General features: G+C 50.4%; 1 protein-coding gene across 1 annotated transcript in view; it reads left to right on the plus strand.

Annotated features, from left to right (window-relative positions):
• The window catches only part of CDHR2 (cadherin related family member 2), a gene marked incomplete at both ends in the record, with an annotated part of 35,811 nt that overhangs the window by 12,283 nt on the left and 1,026 nt on the right, over positions 1-22,502 (plus strand). Inside the window, 17 exons of the mRNA XM_080692408.1 lie at positions 25-86; positions 2,444-2,684; positions 6,074-6,313; positions 8,268-8,337; positions 8,655-9,260; positions 11,595-11,666; positions 12,011-12,060; positions 15,931-16,082; positions 16,231-16,339; positions 16,419-16,507; positions 16,936-17,004; positions 17,104-17,181; positions 17,275-17,335; positions 17,412-17,536; positions 18,006-18,119; positions 18,199-18,279; positions 19,103-19,160. Coding sequence (XP_080548534.1) covers positions 25-86; positions 2,444-2,684; positions 6,074-6,313; positions 8,268-8,337; positions 8,655-9,260; positions 11,595-11,666; positions 12,011-12,060; positions 15,931-16,082; positions 16,231-16,339; positions 16,419-16,507; positions 16,936-17,004; positions 17,104-17,181; positions 17,275-17,335; positions 17,412-17,536; positions 18,006-18,119; positions 18,199-18,279; positions 19,103-19,160 — 2,277 coding nt within the window. The remainder of the gene's footprint in view (positions 1-24; positions 87-2,443; positions 2,685-6,073; positions 6,314-8,267; positions 8,338-8,654; positions 9,261-11,594; positions 11,667-12,010; positions 12,061-15,930; positions 16,083-16,230; positions 16,340-16,418; positions 16,508-16,935; positions 17,005-17,103; positions 17,182-17,274; positions 17,336-17,411; positions 17,537-18,005; positions 18,120-18,198; positions 18,280-19,102; positions 19,161-22,502) is intronic.

Here is a 22,502-nt window from a genome sequence, read left to right on the forward strand (position 1 = left end):
CATCCTATCATCTCTGCCTCCTAGGCCACGGACCCAGACACTGGTGAATGGGGCCACATCACCTACAGCCTGCTCCCAGGAAATGGGTAAAGTCTTAAGGGTGGGTGGTGGGTAGGTGGGCAAGCAGGGCTCAGCTCTCCTCTCTCACCAATGGGACTTGGTTATCCTGAGAAAATACAGAGTACACAGTTACATTTCAATTTCAGAAAAACAATAATTTAAAAAAGTATGTTAGTTTGCTGGGCGTGGTGGCGCACGCTAGTAATCCCAGTACTTGGGAGGCTGAGACAAGAGGATCACAGGTTCACAGCCAGCTTCAGCTACTTAGTGAGGCCCTCTGCAACTTAGCGAGACCCTGTTTCAAAAAATAAAGAATAAAGCCGGGCGTGGTGATGCACGCTTGTAATCCATTCGGGAGGCTGAGACAGGAGGATCTCAGTTCAAGGACAGCCTCAGCTACTTAGTGAGGCCTTTGCAACTCAGTGAGACCCTGTCTCAAAAATAATAAAAAATAGGGCTGGGGATATAGCTTGGAGGTAGAATGCCCCTGGGTTTAATCCCCAGTACTGCAAAAGAAAAAGAAAGAAAGATAGAAAGGAAGGAAAGAAGGAAGGAAGGAAGGAAGGAAGGAAGGAAGGAAGGAAGAGGAAAGGAAGGAAGGAAGGAAAGAAGGTAGGAAGGAAGGAAGCAAGCTAGATATGGTGGCACATGCTTGTAATCCCGGCATTTGGGGAGGCTGAGACAAGGATTGCAATTCATGGGCAGCCTCAGCTACTTAGTGAGGCCCTTGCAACTCAGTGGGACCCTGTCTCAAAAATAAAGAATAAAAAATAGGGCAGGGGATATAGCTTGGAGGTAGAATGCCCCTGGGTTTAATCCCCAGTACTGCAAAAGAAAAAGAAAGAAAGATGAAAGAAAAAAAGAAAGAAAGAAAGAAAGAAAGAAAGAAAGAAAGAAAGAAAAAAAGGAAGGAAGGAAGGGAGAGGGAGGAAAGGAAGGAAGGAAGGAAGGAAGCCAGATATGGTGGCACATGCTTGTAATCCTGGCATTTGGGAGGCTGAGACAAGGATTGCAATTCATGGGCAGCCTCAGCTACTTAGGGAAGCCCTTTGCAACTCAGTGGGACCCTGTTTTAAAATAAAGAATAAAGAATAGGGCAGGGGGTGTAGCTCAGAGGTAGAATGCCCCTGGGTTCCATCCCCAGACCCGCAAAAAAAAAAATGCATATTAGTTTGTTTCCTGATATTATAATGCCATACCTAAGACCTGATACTTCATAAAGACAAGAATTCAAGAGTTTTGGTTTTTGTTTTTGTACTGGGGATTAAACTCAGGGGTATTATACCTCTGGACTTCACTACACCCCATCCTTTTATGATAATTATCATTATCATCATCTTCTTCTTCATCATCATCACTATTATTTAGTGTGTAGTACTGGGGATTGAGCCCAGGGGAATTCTACCTCTGAGCTAGACCCCTAGACCAATTTTATTTTTTATTTGGAAACAGGGTCTCACTAAATTGCTGAGTGCCTTGTTAACTTGCCAAGGCTGGATTTGAACCTGTGAACCTCCTGTCTCAATCTCCAAAGTACTGGTATTACAGGGGTGCACCATCATGCCCAGCCTTATTATTTTTTTTTTGAAACAAGCTTTCACTAAATTTCTGAGGGTTTTGCTAAATTTCTTAGGCTACCCTTGAACCTGAGATCCACCTGTCTCACACTCCCATGTACTGGGATTACAGGCATGCACTACTGTGTCTGGTTAAGACAAGAGGTTTAATTAGCTTACAGTCCTTTTGTTTTGTTTTGTGATACTAGAGATCAAAGCCAGGGGCATTCTACCCCCGGCCCTATTATTTATTTATTTATTTATTTATTTATTTATTTATTTATTTTTGCAGTCTGTGGATGGAACCCAGGGGCATTCTACCTCCAAGCTATACTCCCTGTCCTATTTTTATTTTGAAATAGGGTCTCACTAAGTTGCGCAGGGCCTCACTAAGTAGCTGAGGCTGTCTGCGAACCGCGATCTCAGCCTCCTGAATGCTGGGATTACAAGCGGGCGCCCCCACGCTTGGCTTATTTTTATTTTGAAACAGGATATTGCTAGGTTGATGTGAGTCTGACTACTTGCTGAGGCTGTCCTAGAACTTGCAACTTTCCTGTCTCAGCCTTCCAAGTACTGGCATGACAAGTGTGTCCCATCACATCCAAGGCCTCGCCTCTCAAATGCCGCCCACCCCTTAACATCATTACACTGTGGACCAAGCTTCCAACACACAAAGACTTGCGAACTAACTCAAACCATGCCCAGCCCATAGCAGTAAGCAGGTTGAGAATACTGCACGGGACATTCTAAAGTGTGGGCCACAGTTTATCTAAAACAGAAGGAAGCATCCTGTAATGTTATTTGCTGACTGTGCCCACCCTGAGCAGGGCAGACCTCTTTGAGGTGGATCCCGACTCGGGGACAGTGAGAGTGAAAAACAGCACGCTGCTGGACCGGGAGATGCAGGCCGTGTACTTCCTCACGCTGCAGGCCACGGATGGCGGGGGCCAGTCCTCTACCACCACGCTGCAGATTCACCTGCTGGACATCAACGACAACGCACCCGTGGTCATCGGCTCCTACAGCATCTTTGTCCAGGAAGGGGACAATGTCTCCGTGACGATCCAGGTGCGAGCAGGCATGGTGCTAGTGGGTGGGCAGGGGGCTGAGTGAGCCTGGCTCTGTGGTCCGATTGGTCTTAGGTGGAGTCTGAGCTCTGCTGCGTGGCCCCGAAAAGTCACTCTGCCTCTCTGAGCCGCTAGCTCGGAAAATGAAGACAATCATGATGTTTATCCCCAGCGTCACTGGGGGATAGTGAGATAACAGGCACCAAGCGTCCAGCAGGAGGCCTGGCACAGAGCCAGCTTTCAAGAACACATTGCTGCCGGGCGCAGGGGTGCAGCCTGTGAGCCTGGTACCTGAGGCTGAGATGGGAGGATTGCAGATTCGAGGTCAGCCTCAGCAACTCAGCAAGAACCTTTGCAACTTTATGAGACTGTTTCCAAATAAAAAAGGGCTAGGGAGTGTAGCTTAGAGATAAAATGCCCCTGGGTTTAATCCCAGTAATAAAAACAAAAACAAAAATATTTTGCTGTTTTATATACACATCCCTGTCACCTACCTTTTATTCAAGGTAGCTTGTATAAAAATAGATTAACTGCCAGGTGTGGTAGCACATGCTTGTAATCCCCGCGCTTGGGAGGCTGAGACAGGAGGATCGCACGGGTTCAAAGCCAGCCTCAGGTACTTAGTGAGGCTCTCAGCAACTTAGTGAGACCCTGTTTCCAAATAAAATATAAAAAAATATAGGTCTGGGAGTATAGCCCAGAGGTAGAAAGCCTCTGGGTTCCACCCCCAGTACCATAAAAAAAGATTAAAATATAAAAAAATAAAGAAAAAAGGGACAGCTTTTATGTGATACTGGGGATGGAACCCAGGGGCACTCTATTACTGAGCTATATATCCAACTCTTTGTTTACTTATTTATTACTCATTTATTTATTTATTGTACTGGGGATTAAATACAGGAGCATTTCACCTCTGTGGTACACAGACCTATTTTACATTTTATTTTTATATTTTGCTAGGTTCCTGAGGGTCTCACTAAGTTGCTGAGGCTGGCCTCGAACCTGTGATCCTCTTGACTTGCCTGCCAAGTACTGAGGTTACAGGTGTGTGCCACCATGCCCAACCATCTTTATCTTTTTATTCTGAGAAAGGATCTCACTAAAGTGGCCAAGGCTGGCCCTGAACTTTTGATTTGCCTGATTCAGCCTCCTAAATTGCTGGGATTACAGGCATACCCCCACTGGACTGGGCAGAATGGCATTATTAAAAGGCCCAGAAATTAGGACCCGGAAGCCGGAGGTAGAAGTACAAGTGGTGCTAGGAGCCGGGCGTGGTGGTGCACACTTGCAATCCCAGCATTTGGGAGGCTGAGACAGGAGGATCGCGGTTTGCGGACAGCCTCAGCTACTTAGTGAGGCCCTTTGCAACTTAGTGAGACCCGGTTTCAAAATAAAGAATAGAAGATAGGGCTGAGGGTGGAGCTCGGAAGCAGAATGCCCTTGGACTCCATCCCCAGTGTCTGTCTGTCTGTCTGTCTGTCGTCTGTCTGTCTGTCTCTCTCTCTCTCTCTCTCTCTCTCTCTCTCTCTCTCTCTCACACACACACACACACACACACACACACACACACACACACACACACGACGTCGTGCTGGGAGTGGCCTGCGAGTTCAGTTCTGAGCTGCCTAATGTCAGAGCCAAAAAGGGAACTGGACGAGAGCCAGGTTCACAGCGAGGAGGTAAAAGCCCAGGAGTGGCTCTAGGATGTCTGCGGGGAGCTCGCCTCTTGTCCTGAGGACTTCAGGCCTCTGCCTCGAGTCTGTGAAAGGACATGTTGGGAGAAGTAGGAAACCAGATCTCAACCGGGTCCTCAGAATGAGATTGTGTGACCCCGCTTCCCTCCCAGCCCTCTGGGTCTGTGTGGTTCCGAATACTTACACAACAGATCCTCTAATGGTTCCCATTTTGCAGGAGAAAATTGAGGCTCAGAAAGGCTTAGCAACCTTCCTATGGTTGCACAGCCTGCAAATGGCAGCACTGGGGCCATGGCCGGATCTGCCTGGACCCAAAACCCTCTTTTCCTTGCTCCTTGATTCTCCTCACCCTGCTCTGTCAGCTTCTTGCGGTAAAAGTATAACAGATCTGCTTCTATAACCGTGGTGCCCACTGTGAGCCCTGACAAGTGGTTGGCAAATTAAGTGGCCTGGGTTCAGAGCACCAAGAGGCAAACAGATGGAGTCAGGCTCTTGGAAGAACCATCTCTGGCTTCTTAAAAAGGACGCATTTAGTAAACAGGACCCCATCGAACTGAAAGTGCTTAAGGCAGAGATGGCAGGGAGGAAGCAGAGAGAATGGGCTCCACGTCAGAGTGACCTGGCTCTGGATTCAAAACCGCCTTGCTGCCGGGCGTGGTGATGCACGCTTATAATCCCAGTACTTGGGAGGCTGAGACAGGAGCAGGTTCACCACCAGCCTCAGTTACTTAGAGTTATTCTACCTCTGAGCTACCTTCATCCCTTTTTATTTTGAAATAAGATCTCGCTAAGTTGCTGAACCTGGCCTCAAACATGCAATCCTCTCATCTCAGCCTTCCAGATACTGGGATTATAGGCATGTACTGCCACCATGCCTGGCTTTATTTTATGGGGTGTGTGTGTGTGTGTGTGTGTGTGTGTGTGTGTGTGTGGTGAACCCAGGGTAATTCTACCTCTGAGCTACACTCTCAGCTCTATTTTACTAATTAATTTTTTTTCTTTTGCTGTACTAGGGATTGAGCCCTGGGGCATTCTACGTCTGAGCTACAATTCCAGCTCTGTTTTTATTTTTTGTTTTGAAACAGGGCCTCACTAAGTTGTTGAGGCTGGCCTTGAACCTGCGATACTCCTGTCTCAGGTTCTCAAGTACTGAGATTACGAGCGTGTGCCATTACACCCAGCTCTATTTTATTAATTTATTTTCAAACAGGGTCTCACTAGGTTGCAGAGGGCCTTCCTAAATTGCTGAGACTGGCTTTGAACCTGCAATCCTCCTGTCTCAGCCTCCCAAGTACTGGGATTACAAGTGTACACCACGACTTATTTTAGGGTTCTGTTTTTTAATTTTTTAATGACTGTAATATACTTTCCCCTGTCTGCCTTCCCAGTAGCATGTCAGCTCCACGGGGAACTGTCTTGATTATGGCTGTAGTCCAGGGCCTAGATAAGGGCCAGGCGTGGATGGTAGGTGCACAGCAAACATCTGTGGGCTGAATGAAGATAACCTTAGTGCATAAGGCCTAGAAAGCTCTTGCAAGCTGTCGGTCGGAGCCTCTCCGAGGGGAGACTGAGGCTGGGAGGTTGGCCAGCACTCTGCGGGCTCCAGGCTCTGTTGCTGCCTCGTGGGCCACTGCTGGAAGGGCTGTGGGCTGCGGGCACCCAAAGGCTGACACCCAGCTCTTGCCCATCTGCACAGGCCTATGACAACGACGAGCCAGACACCGACAACAGCCGCCTGGTCTTCAGCCTGCTGCCGGGCCCCTACAGCCAGAACTTCTCGCTGGACCCTGACACAGGGCTCCTCAGAAACCTGGAGCCCCTGGACCGGGAGGCCATTGAGCCTTCCCTGGGGGGCCGCATCGTGCTAGCCGTGAGTGTGGCTGACTGTGGTGTGCCCAGCCAAAGCACCGACGTCAATATCTCCATCACTGTGGAGGTAAGGCCCACTCGGCCGGGCAGGGTGCTGGGCTGGGCTGCTTCCCAGCGGGTGCTAAGCCTCCCTGGCCTCCAACATGATGCACTTATTCCTTCCTTCCTTCCTGTACTGGGGATTGAACCCAGGGCATTCTACCTTTGAGCTATACTCCATCCTTTTTTATTTTATTTTATTTTGAAACAAGGTCTCATCAAGTTGCTGACGGGCTCACTAAGTTTGTCAGGCTGGTCTTGAACCTGCAATCCTCCCGCCTCTGCCTCCCAAGTACTAGAATTCCAGGTGTGCACCAAGCCTGGGAGTTTCTACCTTTTGCAACGCAGTGAGTGACGGAGCCCACACGCAGGCTGCCTGAGTTAGTACCCGGCTCACTGGGTATGCAGCTGTGAGCTGCCCGACTCCCCTGGCCCTTAAATTCCTTATCTGTGAAATGGGGATGAAACGGCAGGAGGATCGGTGAGCTGGCTAATGGGAGCTGTTCTGCAGAGCGCTGGGCCCGGCACTCAGTGCGCATTAGCGCGTCACTCAGCATCCTATCCGAACCCCTCTGTGCCCCTGCCACCATTCGAAGGCAAAGAAAAGCTGGGCTTGGTGCCGCGCGCCTGTGATCCTAGTACTTAGCACGCTGAGACAGTAGGAGCACAGGTTCGAAGCCAACTGCAGCAACATAAAAGACCCTCAGCAATTCTTTTTCTTTTTCTTTTGGTGGTACTGGGGATGGAGCCCAGGGGCATTCTACCTCCAAGTTCCACCTCAGCCCTATTTTTTTTTAAATTTTTTATTTTGAAACAGGGTCTCACTGAGTTGCAAGGGGCCTCACTAAGTAGCTGAGGCTGTCCGTGAACCACGATCCTCTGGTCTCTGCCTCCCAAGTACTGGGATTGCAAGCGGGCCCCACCACGCCCGGCTCTGCCCTTAGCAATTTAGTGAGACGTATGTCACAATAAAAAATAAAATAAGACTGGAGGAGCGGGGCATTCTGAGAGGTAGAATGACCCTGGGTTCAATCCTCAATATTAAAGGGGAGAGGGGAGAGAGAGAAGAAAAAATAAAAAAGAGCTCCAGTTGCTAGCTGGGCATGATGGCCCATGCCTGTAATCCCAGTACTTGGGAGGCAGAGACAGGAGGATCACAGGTTCAAGACCAGCCTCAGTAACTTAGCAAGACCCTGCTTCAACGTAAAATAGAGCTGGGACAGAGCTTAGAGGTAGAACCTTCCTGCCCTGGGCCCAACCCCTAGTACCACACACACAAAAAGCAGAACATCAAAGCAAACACCGGTGCTATCTACTGCCCGTGGGCAGAGCCAGGCAGGGCTGGAAGATTCGGGGCATCTCCCAAGCACATGGCTGTCTCAGGGGGAAGGGGAAGGCAGGGCTAATGTCAAGCTGGGACACTTTGAGCACTCCAGCTTTGTGTGGGGGCCAGGGAAGAGGGAGTTAGACACAGCTGCTATGTGAAGGCAGGACGCCTCTGAGCCCTGCAGCGCCCCAGGGCCCAGCTCCGCCTGAGCACAGAGCTCCTGGGTCTGAGACACTGGAGGAGGGAGGGGAGGAGGAGAAGCGTGTGCTGCAGAGGTGTGGGGCTGGTGCCAAAGCAACAAGCTGGGTCAGACAGGGACACAGTCCAGTAGCTGAAACCATCCTGGAAAGCGGGGTCTAAACCAGTCCTGAGCTGTGGTCAGAGAAAGGAAAGGAGATGGGGCTCCTGACTATACCTACGTATAGGTAGCTACAGAGACCCTGCCACGTGCCCTGAGCCCCAGGTAGCTGGCGGGGCCAGGTTCTCTCTCCTGAACAGCAGTTCCCACACTTGGGAAGTGGAAAGTGCTGTCGGAGGAGACGTGGGCTCCATTCCTCTATCTGTGGCCAATTACTGGCCTCTCGGATTATATCTGGGAAGGGTGCCCTCTTGGGCTACGAGGGTCCCTGGGACTCAGATCTCCCTCTACCCGCAGGACATCAATGATAACCTGCCCATCTTCAACCAGTCCAGCTACCAATTCTTTGTGAAGGAGAGGGAGCCAGGTAAGTCATCTACAGGCCAGGCTGGGCCGGGCCCTGGGTCCCCGGAGTGGGGCAGTAGGTTGGCTGTGAAGGTTAAAGGAGAGCATGCATATGAAGTCTTAGAGTGTCAGACAGACGGTAAGCACCTAATTCATTCTATTGTCTTGTGAGTGGATTTAAAGGAGAGAGCACACTATGGCTCCAGGTGTATAACATCCCACCTCTGACACCAAATAGCAACGATAACCATGTTAACAGCTGCACTCGCAGGGAAGGCCTGGAGGGCCCCTGCCAGCGGCCTGGCCAGGACTCCCCTAAGCTCTGTCCCTGGTCCACAGGAGTCCTGGTAGGCACAGTGGAGGCCTGGGATGCAGACCAGACAGAAGTCAACAACCGCATCAGCTTCACCCTGTCAGGGAGCGGTTCCAACTACTTCATGCTGCAAGGCTTGGTGCTGGGATCTGGGAGAGCCGAGGGCCGCATCTGGCTCCCGCCAGACGTGAGCCTGGACTACGAGACACAGGACTTCTTCAGCCTGACAGTGAGCGCCGAGAACCCAGACCCTCAGGGCCGTGAGAGCACGGCTGAGGTCAACGTGACGGTGGTGGACGTGAACGATGAGCCGCCCACTCTGGACCCAGACTCACTGCGCGGCGTCTCTGTGGCTGAGAACGGCTCTCAACATGGCCAGGTGGCTGAGGTGGTGGCCTGGGACGTGGATACTGAAGCCAAGCTGGAGATACAGCTGGTGAGCGTCATCTGCACGAAGGCCGGGGCCAACGTGGGCAGCCTGTGCCGTGACTGGTTCTCTGTGCTGGCCAACGGCTCTGTGTACATCAGTCAGAGTGAGGCCATCGACTACGAGGCCTGCGACCTGGTCACGCTGGTTGTGCGGGCCTACGACACCACCACAGATCCCCGCTTCGAAGCCTACAGCAACAATGGTGAGTCAGCCGGGTCTGGGCAGTTATAAGTTAGGGGCCATGGGAGAGAGGCCTGGGCCAGGACCCACAAGATCTGGCTTCAATCCTGCTTTGTGCCAAGCATGGTGGCACATGCCCGTGATCCTCAGATTTGGGAGGTGAAGACAGGAGGATGGCAAATTTGAGGCTAGCCTCAGCAATTTAGCAAGACCCTCAGCAACTCAGTGAGACCCTGTTTCAAAATGAAAATAAATAGCCGGGCAGGGTGGCGCACGCTTGTAATCCCTGCGCTTGGGAGGCGGAGACAGGAGGATCATACAGGTTCGAAGCCAGCCGCGCTGGCTTAAGAGACCCTGTTTCCAAATAAAAAATATAAAAATAGGTCTGGGAGTGTAGCCCGGAGGTAGAAGGGTTTCCAGGAACCCCAGTACCACCAAAAATAAAAATAAATAAATAAATAAGGGCTAGGATTATAGCTTGTAGGTAGGATGCCCCTGGGTTCCATCCCCAGTACAAATAAATAAATAAATAAATAAATAGCCCTGCCTGGAGCTCCTCCTAGCTGTCACTGGCAAAGCCCTCCCCAGGCTTTAGTTTCTCATCTGTCCAGTGGAGTCGGGCAGTAGGCTGGCTGTGAAGATGGTGTGAGAACATGCATGGAGAGCATTTAGTGAAGGGCCTGGCGTACTCAGCACCTAAGCAGTGCTATTTCATGGAGCTGTGTGAAGGGAAGAACACGCTTTAAAGCCAGACATGTATTTAAATCCCACCTCTGGAGCTGGGCATGGCGCTGCACACTTGGAATCCCAGTACTTGAGAGGCTGAAACAGGAGGATCGCAGGTTCGCAGCCAGCCTCAGCTACTTAGTGAGGCCCTCCACAACTTAGTGAAACCCTGTTTCAAAATAAAGAATAAAAAATCGGGCTGGGGTATAGCTCAGAGGTAGAATGGCCCTGGGTTCATTTCCCGGTACCCCCAAGAAAACAAAAAATTCCATCTCTGAACCAAAGCGACAATAACCAATAGCTAGCATATATTGAGTCCATATGATAGCCAAGAATATGGCAGGCACCTTGTAAGCATTTTCTCATTTTATTCCTGTACAACCACAAGATAGGTGATGCCTATCAACTTTGATAGATGAGGAGTGTTTGTGTTTAAGTAACCAGTTTAAGTCAGGCATGGTGGTGCATGCCTGTAATCTCAATACTGAGGAGGCCGAGACAGGAGGATTTCAGGTTCAAGGACAGCCTCAGCAAATAGATCTCATCAACCTAGGGAGACCCTGTTTTTGAATAAGAAACAAAATCAGGCTGGAGGTGTAGCTGGAAGATATAGAATAGCTCTGGGTTCAATCCCAAGTACCCCCCCCCCCACAAAACAGCTCGCACAGTTAAGAGGTAGCATATATAAGCTGGGCATGGTGGTACACGCCTGTAATCCCAGTACTTGTGAGATTGAGATCAGAGGATCACAGCGTCGAGACCAGCCTCAGCAACTTAGTGAGACTTTGGCAACTTAGCCAGACTGTTTCAAAATTAAGAATAAAATAGGTTAGGGGGTATAGCTCAGAAGTAAAATATTCCTCCTGTCTTCTGTCCTCAGTACCTTTCCCCTCCAGAGAAGTGGCATCACACACACACACACACACACACACACACACACACGCGCGCGTGCGCGCGCACACCCTAGACCAGGCCCACTTCTGGCTCACTTTTTTTTAAGGTACTGGGAGTTATTCTACCTCTGAGCTACATCCCCCCCACACTCTTTTTTATTATTTGGAAACAGAGTCTAAGTTGTGGAGGGCCTCACTAAATTTCTGAGGCTGGCTTCAAGCTGGCAATCCTTCTATCTCAGCCTCCCAAGTACTGGATTACGAGCTGGGCGTGGTGGCGCACGCTTGTAATCCCTGCGCTTGGGAGGCTGAGACAGGAGGATCACACAGGTTCGAAGCCAGTCTCAGCTACTTAGTGAGGCTCTCAGCAACTTAGTGAGACCCCGTTTCCAAATAAACTATAAAATAGGTCTGGGAGTGTCCCCCAGAGGTAGAAAGCCCCCTGGGTTCTACCCCAGTACCACAAAAACAAAACAAAACAAAACAAAACAAAACCAAGTACTGGATGACAAGCCTGCACCACAGGCCCGGCTCGCCGTGTGACTCTAATGAGCTGTTTAGCCTTCCTGAGTCTGGGGATGAAACCCAGCCACACAGGCTAGAGAGGACCGCGTGGCACCCAGCCCAGGAGCAGGGAGAACTGAACAGGCAGAGGATGCGCTGGAGGGAGGTGCTAGGAGCCTGTTGAAGCCCAGGCTCTGAGCCAGCCTTAGAGCCCGCCCACCTTGTCTCCGCAGGAAGCCTCCCCATTACTATTGAGGACGTGAATGACAATGCACCCTATTTTCTGCCTAATAATCAAACATTTGGTAAGCAGCAAGCCCAGCCTCCACCCGGTCCCCCACAAGGTCATGCACCCATACCACCCTTGGGCAGCACCCCCCTCAGACCTTCCTTGGGCCCCAGATGGGCCCTTGGAGGGAGAACAATGCTTCTAGTCTTCCTTTTCCCTGGGGATGCGGTGGTGGGGAACCTGTGCTTTCATTCTAGCTCTGCTTCATGCCTCAGTTTCCCCATGTGTGCAGTGGGAGGAGATGACTTGCTAACCACTGGCCTAGGGGCAGCTGCATTGAGAGGTGCTGAGGGCAGATCTGGGGGTGCTGGGCTGTGGCGCTGCCTCAGCCTGCTGACCTCTCTCTGCCTGCACTTGCAGTGATCATCCCCGAACTTGTGATTCCCAACCAGCAGGTGGCTACTGTGCAGGTAAGTGCCGTCTCAGCCTTTGTCAGCCAAGTCAGGCCGGGGCCTGCAGTCCTCTGCTGCCCCAAACGCTCCGACCTTAGAAAGCAAATGTATGGGCTTCTCCTAAGAAAAAAAGCAAACTCCAGAATGGAAACAAATGCCTGCCCAATCGATATGATCAAATGAGCCGGGCACGGAGGCACAGGCCTGAGAGGCTGAGACAGGAAGATCGCAGGTGTCAGGCCAGACTTGGCAACCTAGTGAGACTCTGTTTTAAAATAAAAATATAAAGGGCTGCGGTGTTGCTCAGAGGAAGAACGCCCCTGCGTTCAAGCCCCAGTATCTCACTGTTTATGTATCCATAAAAATTTCCTGATTTCATGATCATAAATACCACTTTGCAGTCTAGATTTTTTGACTATACCAGATTTATTTATTTTCTCTTTCTCTCTGTTTCTTTCTTTTCTTTTTTTCCCTTTCTTTCTTTCCTTCCTTTTTTTTTTTTTATTGTGGTACCAGGGATTGAATCCAGAGGCATACTACCTCTGAGCTACACCCCCAGCCCTATTATATCTTTTATTTTTATTTTTTTGGTGTTGGGGATTAAACCCAAAGGCATTCTACCTCCAAGCTACATCTGCAGCCCTTTTTTAAATTTTTAAATAAATAAATAAATAAATAAATAATTTGTTTATTTTGTGGTTCTGGGGATTGAACCCAGGGGCATTTTACTTCCAAGCTACATCCCTGGCCCTAATTTTTATTCTTTATTTTGAAACAGGGCCTCACAAAGTAGCTGAGGCTGGCTGTGAACCTGCAATTTCTCTGTCTCAGTCTCCCAAGTGCTGAGATTACAAGTATGTGCCGTCATGCCTGGCTATACCAGAATTCTTGAGTATGAGAGAAAAAAATCATAGCTAATTGCAAATTAAACAAGTTCCTTCTAGTTAAATTATTTCCAGAGAAAAATTACAAAAATGATTTCAGTTTTTTGTTATAGTGTTGGGACAGGTGGATCTATTAGACGACCGTGGCCCTGCCATGTTAGGGTGAGACCTCCCAGAAGGCCTTGGGGCCTCACAGTTTTCAGGCCTACGTGGGCCTCAGTTTCCTTTCTTGACAACCATCTGGTAGTTCCTGGCAGGTGGAATCTGGGTGCGACTCCCTGTGCTGTGGTAGCAACACGGTAGAGGAGAAATATGCGCCTGGCCTTCCCCATACAGAGCTGGGGTGCCCACAGAATGGTCTTTTGATTGGAGTCTCAGTTTTCATGAAATGGGGATAATAATCCCCCCTCTTTTTTTTTTAACTCACAGTGCTTTACCTCTGAGCTACACCCATAGCCCTTTTTATTTTTTTAAATTTATTTATTTTTAATTAATTAATTAATTAATTTTTTGCGGGTCTGGAGATGGAACCCAGGGGCATTCGACCTCCGAGCTACACCCCCTGCCCTATTTTTTATTCTTTATCTTGAAACCGGGTCTCACTGAGTTGCAGAGGGCCTCACTAAGTAGCTGAGGCTGTCCGCGAACCGCGATCTTCCTGTCTCAGCCTCCCGAATGCTGGGATTACAAGCATGCGCCACCATGCCCGGCCCTTTTTATTTTGAAATAGGGTCTCACTAAGTTACTGAGGGCATCTCTAGGTTGCTAAGGTAGGTCTCCAACCTGCGATCCTGCTGTCTCAGCCTTCCAAGCACCAGGTTTACACGTGAGCTCCACCACTCCCGGCTCCAGTCCTCCCTTTTTAAGTTCTTTTAAGCCTTAGGACATCCAGTTTCCCAGTCTTCAGTGAGACAAGGCTTTGAACAGTTTATTTTTATTTATTTTTTTTTAGTACTGGGGATGGAACCCAGGGGCATCCAGGCTATACCCCCATTTTTTTTTTAAACAGGGTCTCGCTGAGTTGCAAAGGGCCTCACTAAGTAGCTTAGGGTGTCCGCGAACTGTGATCCTCCTGTCTCGGCCTCCCAAATGCTAGAATTACAAGCGTGCGCCACCACGCCCAGCAGTTTTCTTTATTTTAAAATTTTTATTTACTTATTTTTGTAGTGCTCGGGATGGAACCCAGGGAAATTGTACCTCTGAACTACACCCCCCCCCCAGCCCTATTTTATTTTGAAACAGGGTCTCACTAGTTTGCTGAGTCTCATCATTGTTAAGGCTGGTTTCAAGGCTGTGAACATCCTGTCTGTCTCCCAAATACTGGAATTACAACTGGGATTACAGGCTTGCATTTCCATGCCCTCTCAAACCGTTTTCTTTAAATTGGCTCCTGTTTGAAACTTAAACACCAGCTATTCTGAACTTGACTCCCATACTAAACAGCAGTGTCATTGGGTTTGTGGCTTTGTGTGTTGGTTATATTTTTCTCTAGAACACACTAGAACAGGCCATGTGGTGACATATATCTGTAATCCCCAGTACTTGGGACGCTGAGAGGAGCCCCACAGGTTCAAGGCCACCTTAGCAATCGAATGAGATCCCCAGAAACTTAGTGAGACCTTGCTTCAAAGTAAAAAAATAAAAGGTGCTGGGGGTGTGGCTCAGGGGTTCAATCCCCAGCACCAAAAGTAAATAAATAAAAATAAATAAGTGGGTGGGCATGGTGTTACATGCCTTATAATCCTAGTAATTGGGAGGCTGAGACAGGAGGATTGAAGGTTCAAGGCCAGCCTCAGCAAGTTAGTGAGACCTTGTTTCTAAATAAAAAGTAAAATAAGATGGGGGTATAGCTTGGAGGTAGAATGACCCCAGGTTAAATCCCCAGTACCACAAAACAAACAAACAAACAAACAAACAAACATTAAAAAATGAAGCTGGGCCGGCCATGGTGGCGCACGCTTGTAATCCCCGCGCTTAGGAGGCAGAGACAGGAGGATCGCGCAGGTTCAAAGCCAGCCACGCTCTTTCCAAATAAAAAAATATAAAATAGGTCTGGGAGTGTAGCCCAGAGAAAGAAGGGTTTCCAGGAACCCCAGTACCACCAAAAAAAAAAAAAAAAAAAAAAAAAAAAAAAAAAAAAAAAAGAAGCTGGGCATGGTGGCGCATGCCTATAATCCCAGTATTTAGGAGGCTGAGACAGGAGGATCACAGGTTCAAGGCCAGCCTTAAAAACTTGAAGACCTTGTTTCAATAAAAAATAAAATAGGGCCGGGCATGGTGGCACACGCTTGTAATCCCCACACTTGGGAGGCTGAGACAAGAGGATCAGGCAGGATCTAAGCCTGCCTCACCTGGCTTAAGAAACCCTGTATCCAAATAAAAATATAAAATAGGTCTGGGAGTGTAGCCCGGAGGTTGAAGGCCCCTGGGTTCCATCCCCAGTACCACCAATATATATAATAAAAATAAAAATAAAATAGGGCTGGGGGTATAGCTGGAAGGTAGAATGCACCAGGGTTCCATCTCCAGTACCACCCAAACAAACGGACAAGTAAATACATAGATAAATGGGGCACTCTAGTGTAGAAAAATGCTTGTGCCCCCCCCCACACACACTCTCATGAGCCACTCAGGGAATCCATACCCACGTTAGTAAGACTTGAAATGAGGGCTCAAAAAGGAGAAAGCACAGTTGATGCTTATGCCATCCAAGTGTGTGTGTGTGTGTGTGTGTGTGTGTGTGTGTGTGTGTGTGTGTCTTGTGGAGGAGCAAGGCAGGATTTTTATAAGAAAGGACTTGGACAGTGATCTGTGAGGCTGGGGTATAGGTAGGGGTTTGCTCCAGGATTTGCAGACCAAGCTCATTCTATTTTCAAAAAAGCATTTGCTAATTTGGGGAAGGCTGGCGGAGACCCTGTGGACCAAGCTCCCAGGCCGCCATGGCCTCTGCTCCCTGCTGGGGCTGGCGCGGCCTGGGCCCTGATGTTGTCCACTCTCGCTCCAGGCCAGAGACCTTGACTCAGGAGACAACGGGGCCATCCTGTTCTCCATTCTCCAAGTGGAATTTGTCCCTAAGGACGGGGCCACAGTCCCTTTCCAGGGCTTCTTCCGGATTTCCACCTCTGCAGAGGGCAGCGCGTATACCGGCAGCATTGAGTAACTAGGCAGCCCCCGGATGGGCTGGCGGTGGCTGGGGACCAAGGGGGCCTCCGGCAGCAAGTCCCCACCTGGGAGTTGTACCCTGGGCTCCAGAGGACCCCAGGTCGGGTCCCAAGACTTGGCGGTATTCGCCTTCCTTCCATAGGCTCGTGACCAACCTTGATTCCACCCTCCAAGGAACTTACCAAGTGACGGTGAGGGCCCAGGACAGACCTTCGGTGGGTCCCGCGCTGGAAGCCACAACCTCCCTGAATGTGAGTGCCAGTCCCGGCCCCTGCCTCCTACCAGCCCCCACATTCCTCCTGCCTCACCCCCGCATGCCCTCCTCGCCAGATCTTCACCGTGGACGAGAGCTACCGCGTGAGGCTGCAATTCTCCGAGCAAAAGGAGGAGGTGGGCGCCAACGTGGAGGAGATTAAGGCGTAGGTTTGGGGGACACAGGAGGGGACTGTGGGAGCACAGGGCCTTGGAGGCTGGTGCCTGACCAGACCTGCATGCAATGCCTCAACCCTGTCCCCAACTGGCCCTTGACCTTGTCTTTGACCTGTACCTACACGACCTTTTTGGATGCCCCCAGAAGTCCACGCCCAGCCAAAAGCAGACAGAGCCTAACTTAGCTGCCGCGTACAGCTGTGAAGGCTGTGCACTGCACAGGGGCACTCTGCTTGTTCAGCTGCAAACCCAGCCCCACAGGAAGGGATTTCCTTTTCTATTTTGCACGGACATGATACCTGCTTATCCAAAAGAGCCACTGTGCCCCTTTCGTATTCCCGCGGTCCCCAAGTTGACTGGCCCGAGGCTTGGGCTAAGGCCTTGGTCTGAGGTCTGTGGCACCTGCACCCTTCTGCAGGGCTCTTGCCCAGGCGACCAGGACTACTGTCTACGTTGTGAACATTCAGGACATAGAGTCTACAGCTCGGTGAGTGTCCACAGGTCCAGTGTGTGGGCTGAGGAAGGTTAGGGTAGCAGGAGAGGGCGGGCGGCTCTCGACTGCTGGACTCTTCTCACCCTATTCCAGGGCTCGTGCGCAATCCTACCTCGATGCCTACTTAGTCTTCCCCAATGGAACGGCCCTGACACTTAACGAACTGAGTCTGTGAGTGGGGCTGTCCTTGGGGGTGGGCAGGAGGGTGAGCAGGAAGCCCGGGCGGTCCCGGTGACCTGAGTCTGAGTGAGGTTCTGTGGCCAGGATGATCCGGAGTGACCAGGACGCTCTGACGCAGCTGCTGCAGCTGGGACTGGTGGTGCTGGTGAGTGTGGCAGGGCCAAGGGCACGGGCCGCCGGAGGGCTGCGGCCTGGTCTTCGTCACACCCCTTCTTCTCCAGGGCTACCAGGAGAGCCAGGAGGCAGACCAGACCAAAGTGCTCGTTAGCATCATCGCAGGATTAGGAGTGGCTTTGCTACTGGTCCTTGTCATCATGACAGTGGCTCTTATGTGTGTGCGGAAGAGGTACTCCTCCCCGGCCCCTGGGTCTCCAGCCCTCCCCTCCTCCACCACAGTGGGGGAGGGAGGAAGTGCTTGGGTTTCGGCCTTAGATACATGTGTGTTTATCCCGCCACCTGCCATCTCCTGTCCCTGTAAAACAGGAAGGAGACTAGATTCCTTGTGCACTCAAGCTGCCCCTTGCATCTCGCGCCCCACAGGCCTTCCGGCCAATTATCCATTTAGTGTACACTGTCGCCGCCGTCCACTTTCCCAGCACACCTGGTCAGTGGCCACACCTGGCTTTGGTTTCAGGCCCCAGCTGGCTGTGGGGCCTTTGTAAAATTTCTCCTCTTCTCATCCCTTCTTTCTACCTTCTGTAAAATGGAGCCAATGTTCCTCACTGTCTGCTAGCTCTGAGGCTGCACTTTGGGGCATCCCCTGAACACTCGCTGGGGGTGCAGTAGGGGTGTGACTCCTCTCCCGGTTCCCACAGCTATGGCCGGAAGCTTCGGGCTTTGAAGGCTGCTAAGGAGGCCCGGAAGACTGCAGCAGGGGTGATGCCCATGGCTCCTGCCATCCCTGGGACTAACATGTACAATGCTGAGCGGTGAGCGGCGGCCAGGGGCGGGCAAGAGACTTTCCGAGGTGGCTGAGTGCCATCACCGCTTGACAAACCTTCTCTCCAGGGCCAACCCCATGCTGAACCTCCCCACCAAGGACCTGGACTTGGACTACCCCAGCTCCTCCAGTGACTTGGACTACGTCAGGTGAGCAGCACCCTGCCCGGCCGGGATCACTGTTGGTGATGGTGGTGGAACAGAAGTGATGAGGGTGGTGGTAAGGGTGGTGATGGTGGTGATGATGGTGGTGATGGTAGTGATGGTGATGATGATAGTGGTGATGGTGGTGGTGGTGGTGGTGGTGATGGTGATAGTGATAATGGTGGTGGTGATGGTAATGGTGATGAGGGGGTGGTGATGGTGATGATGGTGGTGGTAATGGTGGTGGTGATGATGGTGGTGATGGTGGTGATGGTGATAGTGATGATGGTGGTGGTGATGGTGATGATGGTGATGATGGTGGTGGTGATGGTGGTGGTGATGATGGTGGTGATGGTGGTGATGGTGATAGTGATGATGGTGGTGGTGATAGTGGTGATGGTGATGATGGTGGTGGTGATGGTGGTGGTGGTGATGATGGTGGTGGTGATGATGGTGATGGCGATGGTGGTGGTAATGGTGATGAGGGGGTGGTGATGGAGGGTGGTGGTGGTGGTGGTGGTGATGTGATGATGGTGGTGGTTTTAATGGTGATGGTGGTGGTGGTAATGGTGATGAGGGGGTGGTGATGGAGGGTGGTGGTGATGGTGATGGTGGCAGTGGTGATAATGATGGTAATTTTGATATTGGAGATGGTAGTGATGGTGGTAGTGGTGGTGATAGTTGTATTAGATATGGTGGTGGTGATAATGGTGATGGTGGTTGTAGTGGTAGTAATGGTGATGGTGATAATGGTGGAAGTGGTGACAGTGACCACAAATGGGGAGGACTGGGCTTCCCTACAACCTGAGCTCCATTGCCTTCCCTCCAGCCTCAATTCCCTGGATGAAAACTCTGTGGACCTGGACAAAGACAGTCAGGAAACCAAGGCAAGATGGGGGATGAGTTGGCTTCTGACTTGGGATCCTTCTCTGGAGGGGTGGGGTTCAGGACAAAGCTGGGAGGGATCTGCTGTTGACATGGGCAGCCTCGCTTTTCTGCACCAGGCCCTGGTGAGTCCTGTGGCTCTGGAATGAGGTCCAATGCTCCTTTACTCAGTCACCGTGTGCCTCTGGGTAAAGGAACCTGCTGCCTCTGGTTCTCAGTTTCCTCATTTATAAGTGAGGATAAAATCATCAATCTTGCAAGGGTGTTATGAGGATTAAATAAGAGCAGGCATTAAAAAAACAACGACAACAACCTGGAGCTGGGAATGGTGGCAATGCTTGTAATCCCAGCATTTGGGAGGCTGAGACAGGAGGATCATGGTTCACGGACAGCCTCAGTTTCTTAGTAAGGCCCTTTGCAACTCGGTGAGACCCTGTTTCAAAGTAAAGAATAAAAAATAGGAAGTCAGGCATGGTGGTACACGCTTGTAATCCCAGCATGTGGGAGGCTGAGACAGGAGTATCACAGTTCGTAAACAGCTCAGCTACTTAGTGAGACCCTGTTTCAAAATAAAGAATAAAAATATAGAGGTGGGGGTGGAGCTTGAAGGTAGAATGCCCCTGGGTTCCATCCCCAGTACCACAAACAAACAAACAAACAACAACAGCAAAACCTGCCACAAGCCGGGCATTGTGACCCATGCCAATAGTCCCAGTACTTAGGAGGCTGATACAGGAGAATCGCAGGTTCAAGGCCAGCCTCAGCAACTTAGCAAGACCATTGACAACTTAGTGAGACTCTGCTTCCAAATAAAAAATAAAATAGGACTAGGAGTGTAGCTCAGAGGAAGAACACCCCTGGGTTCAATCTCTAGTACCACACACAAAAACCAAAACCAAAACCAACAATAACAAAAACACCTGGCACAAAGCAAATGCTCAGGAATCCAATTCCATCGGCCTCCATCAGAATCTGATGGGGAGGGGAAGAGATCAGAGGTGAATGAGCACAGACCAGTAGGGCAGAGATGTGGGCTCAATGACGAGGAGACCGGCATTTGTTCTCTAGACTGGCTGACTACAAAGATGGAGTGTTCACAACCGGGGCACTCTGAAAATACTAGTGTCAGCCAGGCACAGTAGGGCACGCCTGTAAGCCCGTACTTGGAGGTTAAGACAGGAGGATCACAGCTTCAAGGAGCTACAGCAACTTCACAAGACCCTGTTTCAAAATAAAAAGAACTGGGGGTGTAGCTCAGAGGTAGAATGCCCCTGGGTTAGATTTGTAGTAACACACACACACACACACACACACACACACACACACACACACACACACACACAGTCAGTTTATACTCAAAAGAGACCCTGATGGCCCAGTGGCTCCAGGTATGACTATGTGTCAAAGCTTCCCAGGGTTCTAATGTGCAGCTCACTGGAGTTGCCTAGTGGGCTGGGGTACAGGAATCCAGAAACAGGAGAACGACCCCTCTCTCCCACTGGAGTGCAAGCTCTCTGAGACCCATCTGAGCTGTACAAGTCTGAGGTTTTGTAGGAGAGAGGCATCTACTCCCCATCCACTTTACAACTAGTCCCTCTGGGCCCCGAGCCCCCAGGGCTCCCAGCTGGCCCTCGCTCTTCAGTTCTCATTTAATTTCCTCTTGAAGACTAGTGTGTGTGTGTGTGTGTGTGTGTGTGTGTGTGTGTGTGTGTGTGTTACTGGGGATGGAACCCAGGGGCTTTTCTACCTCCAGGCTATACTCCCAGACCTATTTTATACTTTATTTGGAAACAGGGTCTCACTAAGTTGCTGAGAACCTTGCTGATTAGCTGAGGCTGGCTTTGAACCTGTGCGATCCTCTTGTCTCAGCCTCCCAAGTGCTGGGGTTACAAGCGTGCGCCATTACGCCCGGCTTGAAGACTCTTTTCTTGGAAAGATCTGCTCAACCAAAGCTTCTCTTGGACTTTAAGATACGCCTATAGCCGGGCGTGGTGGCGCATGCTTGTAATCCCTGCACTTGGGAGGCAGAGACAGGAGGATCGCGCTGGTTCGAAGCCAGCCTTGCTGGCTTAAGAGACCCTGTTTCCAAATAAAAAAATATAAAAATAGGTCTGGGAGTGTAGCCCGGAGGTAGAAGGGTTTCCAGGAACCCCAGGACACCCCCCAAAAAAAAGATATGCCTATAATCCTAGTACTAGGGAGGCTGAGATAGGAAGAACTCAGGTTTGAGGCCAGCTGCAATAACTTAGTGAGATCCTATATTTTTTGTTTTTCTTTTCTTCCTTTCTTTCATTCTTTCTTTTTTCCTTTCTTCTTCTTTTTTTTTTTTTTTTTTTGCAGCACTGGGGACTGAACTCAGGAGCATTCTATCTCTAAGCTACATCCTCAGCCCTATTTTATTTTTTATTTTGAAACAAAGTCTCACTAAATTACAAAGGGCATCACCAAGTAGCTGAGGCTGGCCTCAAACCTGCAATCTTCCTGTCTCAGCCTCCCAAGTACTAGGATTACAAGCGTGTGCCACCATACCCGACTATGAGACCCTATTTCAAAATAAAAATAAAATAGGGCTAGGGTTGTAGCTCAAAGATAGAATGTCTCTGAGTTCAATCCCTAGCACCACAAAAACCAACCAATTAATCAATCAATTAAAAGGGACTGGGGATGAGCTTGGAGGTAGAATACCCCTGGGTTTAATCCCTAGTACCAAAAAAAAAAAAAAAAAAATTGCCAGGGTTGCAGGTGTGTCACAGTGCAGAGATCTGGTACAGAGGCCTCCAAATGGGCCCCTTGGGTGGGGCGTGGGGTCATTCCAGGCAGACCTGGGGTGTGGTGTATCTCTGTTTGAAGATAAGGTGAGGCAAAAATCCTCTGTGGATTTGTCTGAGGAAGCTGAGGTGGAAGGGACCAGTCTTCCCTGCCAGCGTTCAAGACACCGCATGAGGCCCATGCTGACCCCCCGGGGAGGAGTGACGTCAGGGGCCCGAGGTGGGCTGGGCCTGTGGGCTGGGGAGAGGAGGAGCTCTGAGAAAATGTCTGGAGAGGGAGCAGAGCAGGTCAAAGAGGCTTCAAAGCCAGAAACAACTTTGTCAGGGGAGAGCAGGAGGTTGGCATGTTTCTGAGAAGCTGCTGTCAAAGCTCCATTCCCCCTCCTGAGCAGGGGGTGGCCTTGGGGGTCCCGGCAGGCTAAGGCGGCCACGGGGCCTTCTCAGGAGCCAGCTGCCCCTCCTCTCCCTTGGCTAGGTGGGGGACTCAGGTGAGGTCTTCCACCAACTCCTGGATGCCATGACTTGCCCAAGAGTTCTACAAATGTTCATCTATAATGTGCCAGTGACCTGAGAGGC

Source organism: Muscardinus avellanarius (genome assembly GCF_963383645.1).
Source record: "Muscardinus avellanarius genome assembly, chromosome: 1".
Classification (NCBI taxonomy): Eukaryota; Metazoa; Chordata; class Mammalia; order Rodentia; family Gliridae; genus Muscardinus; species Muscardinus avellanarius.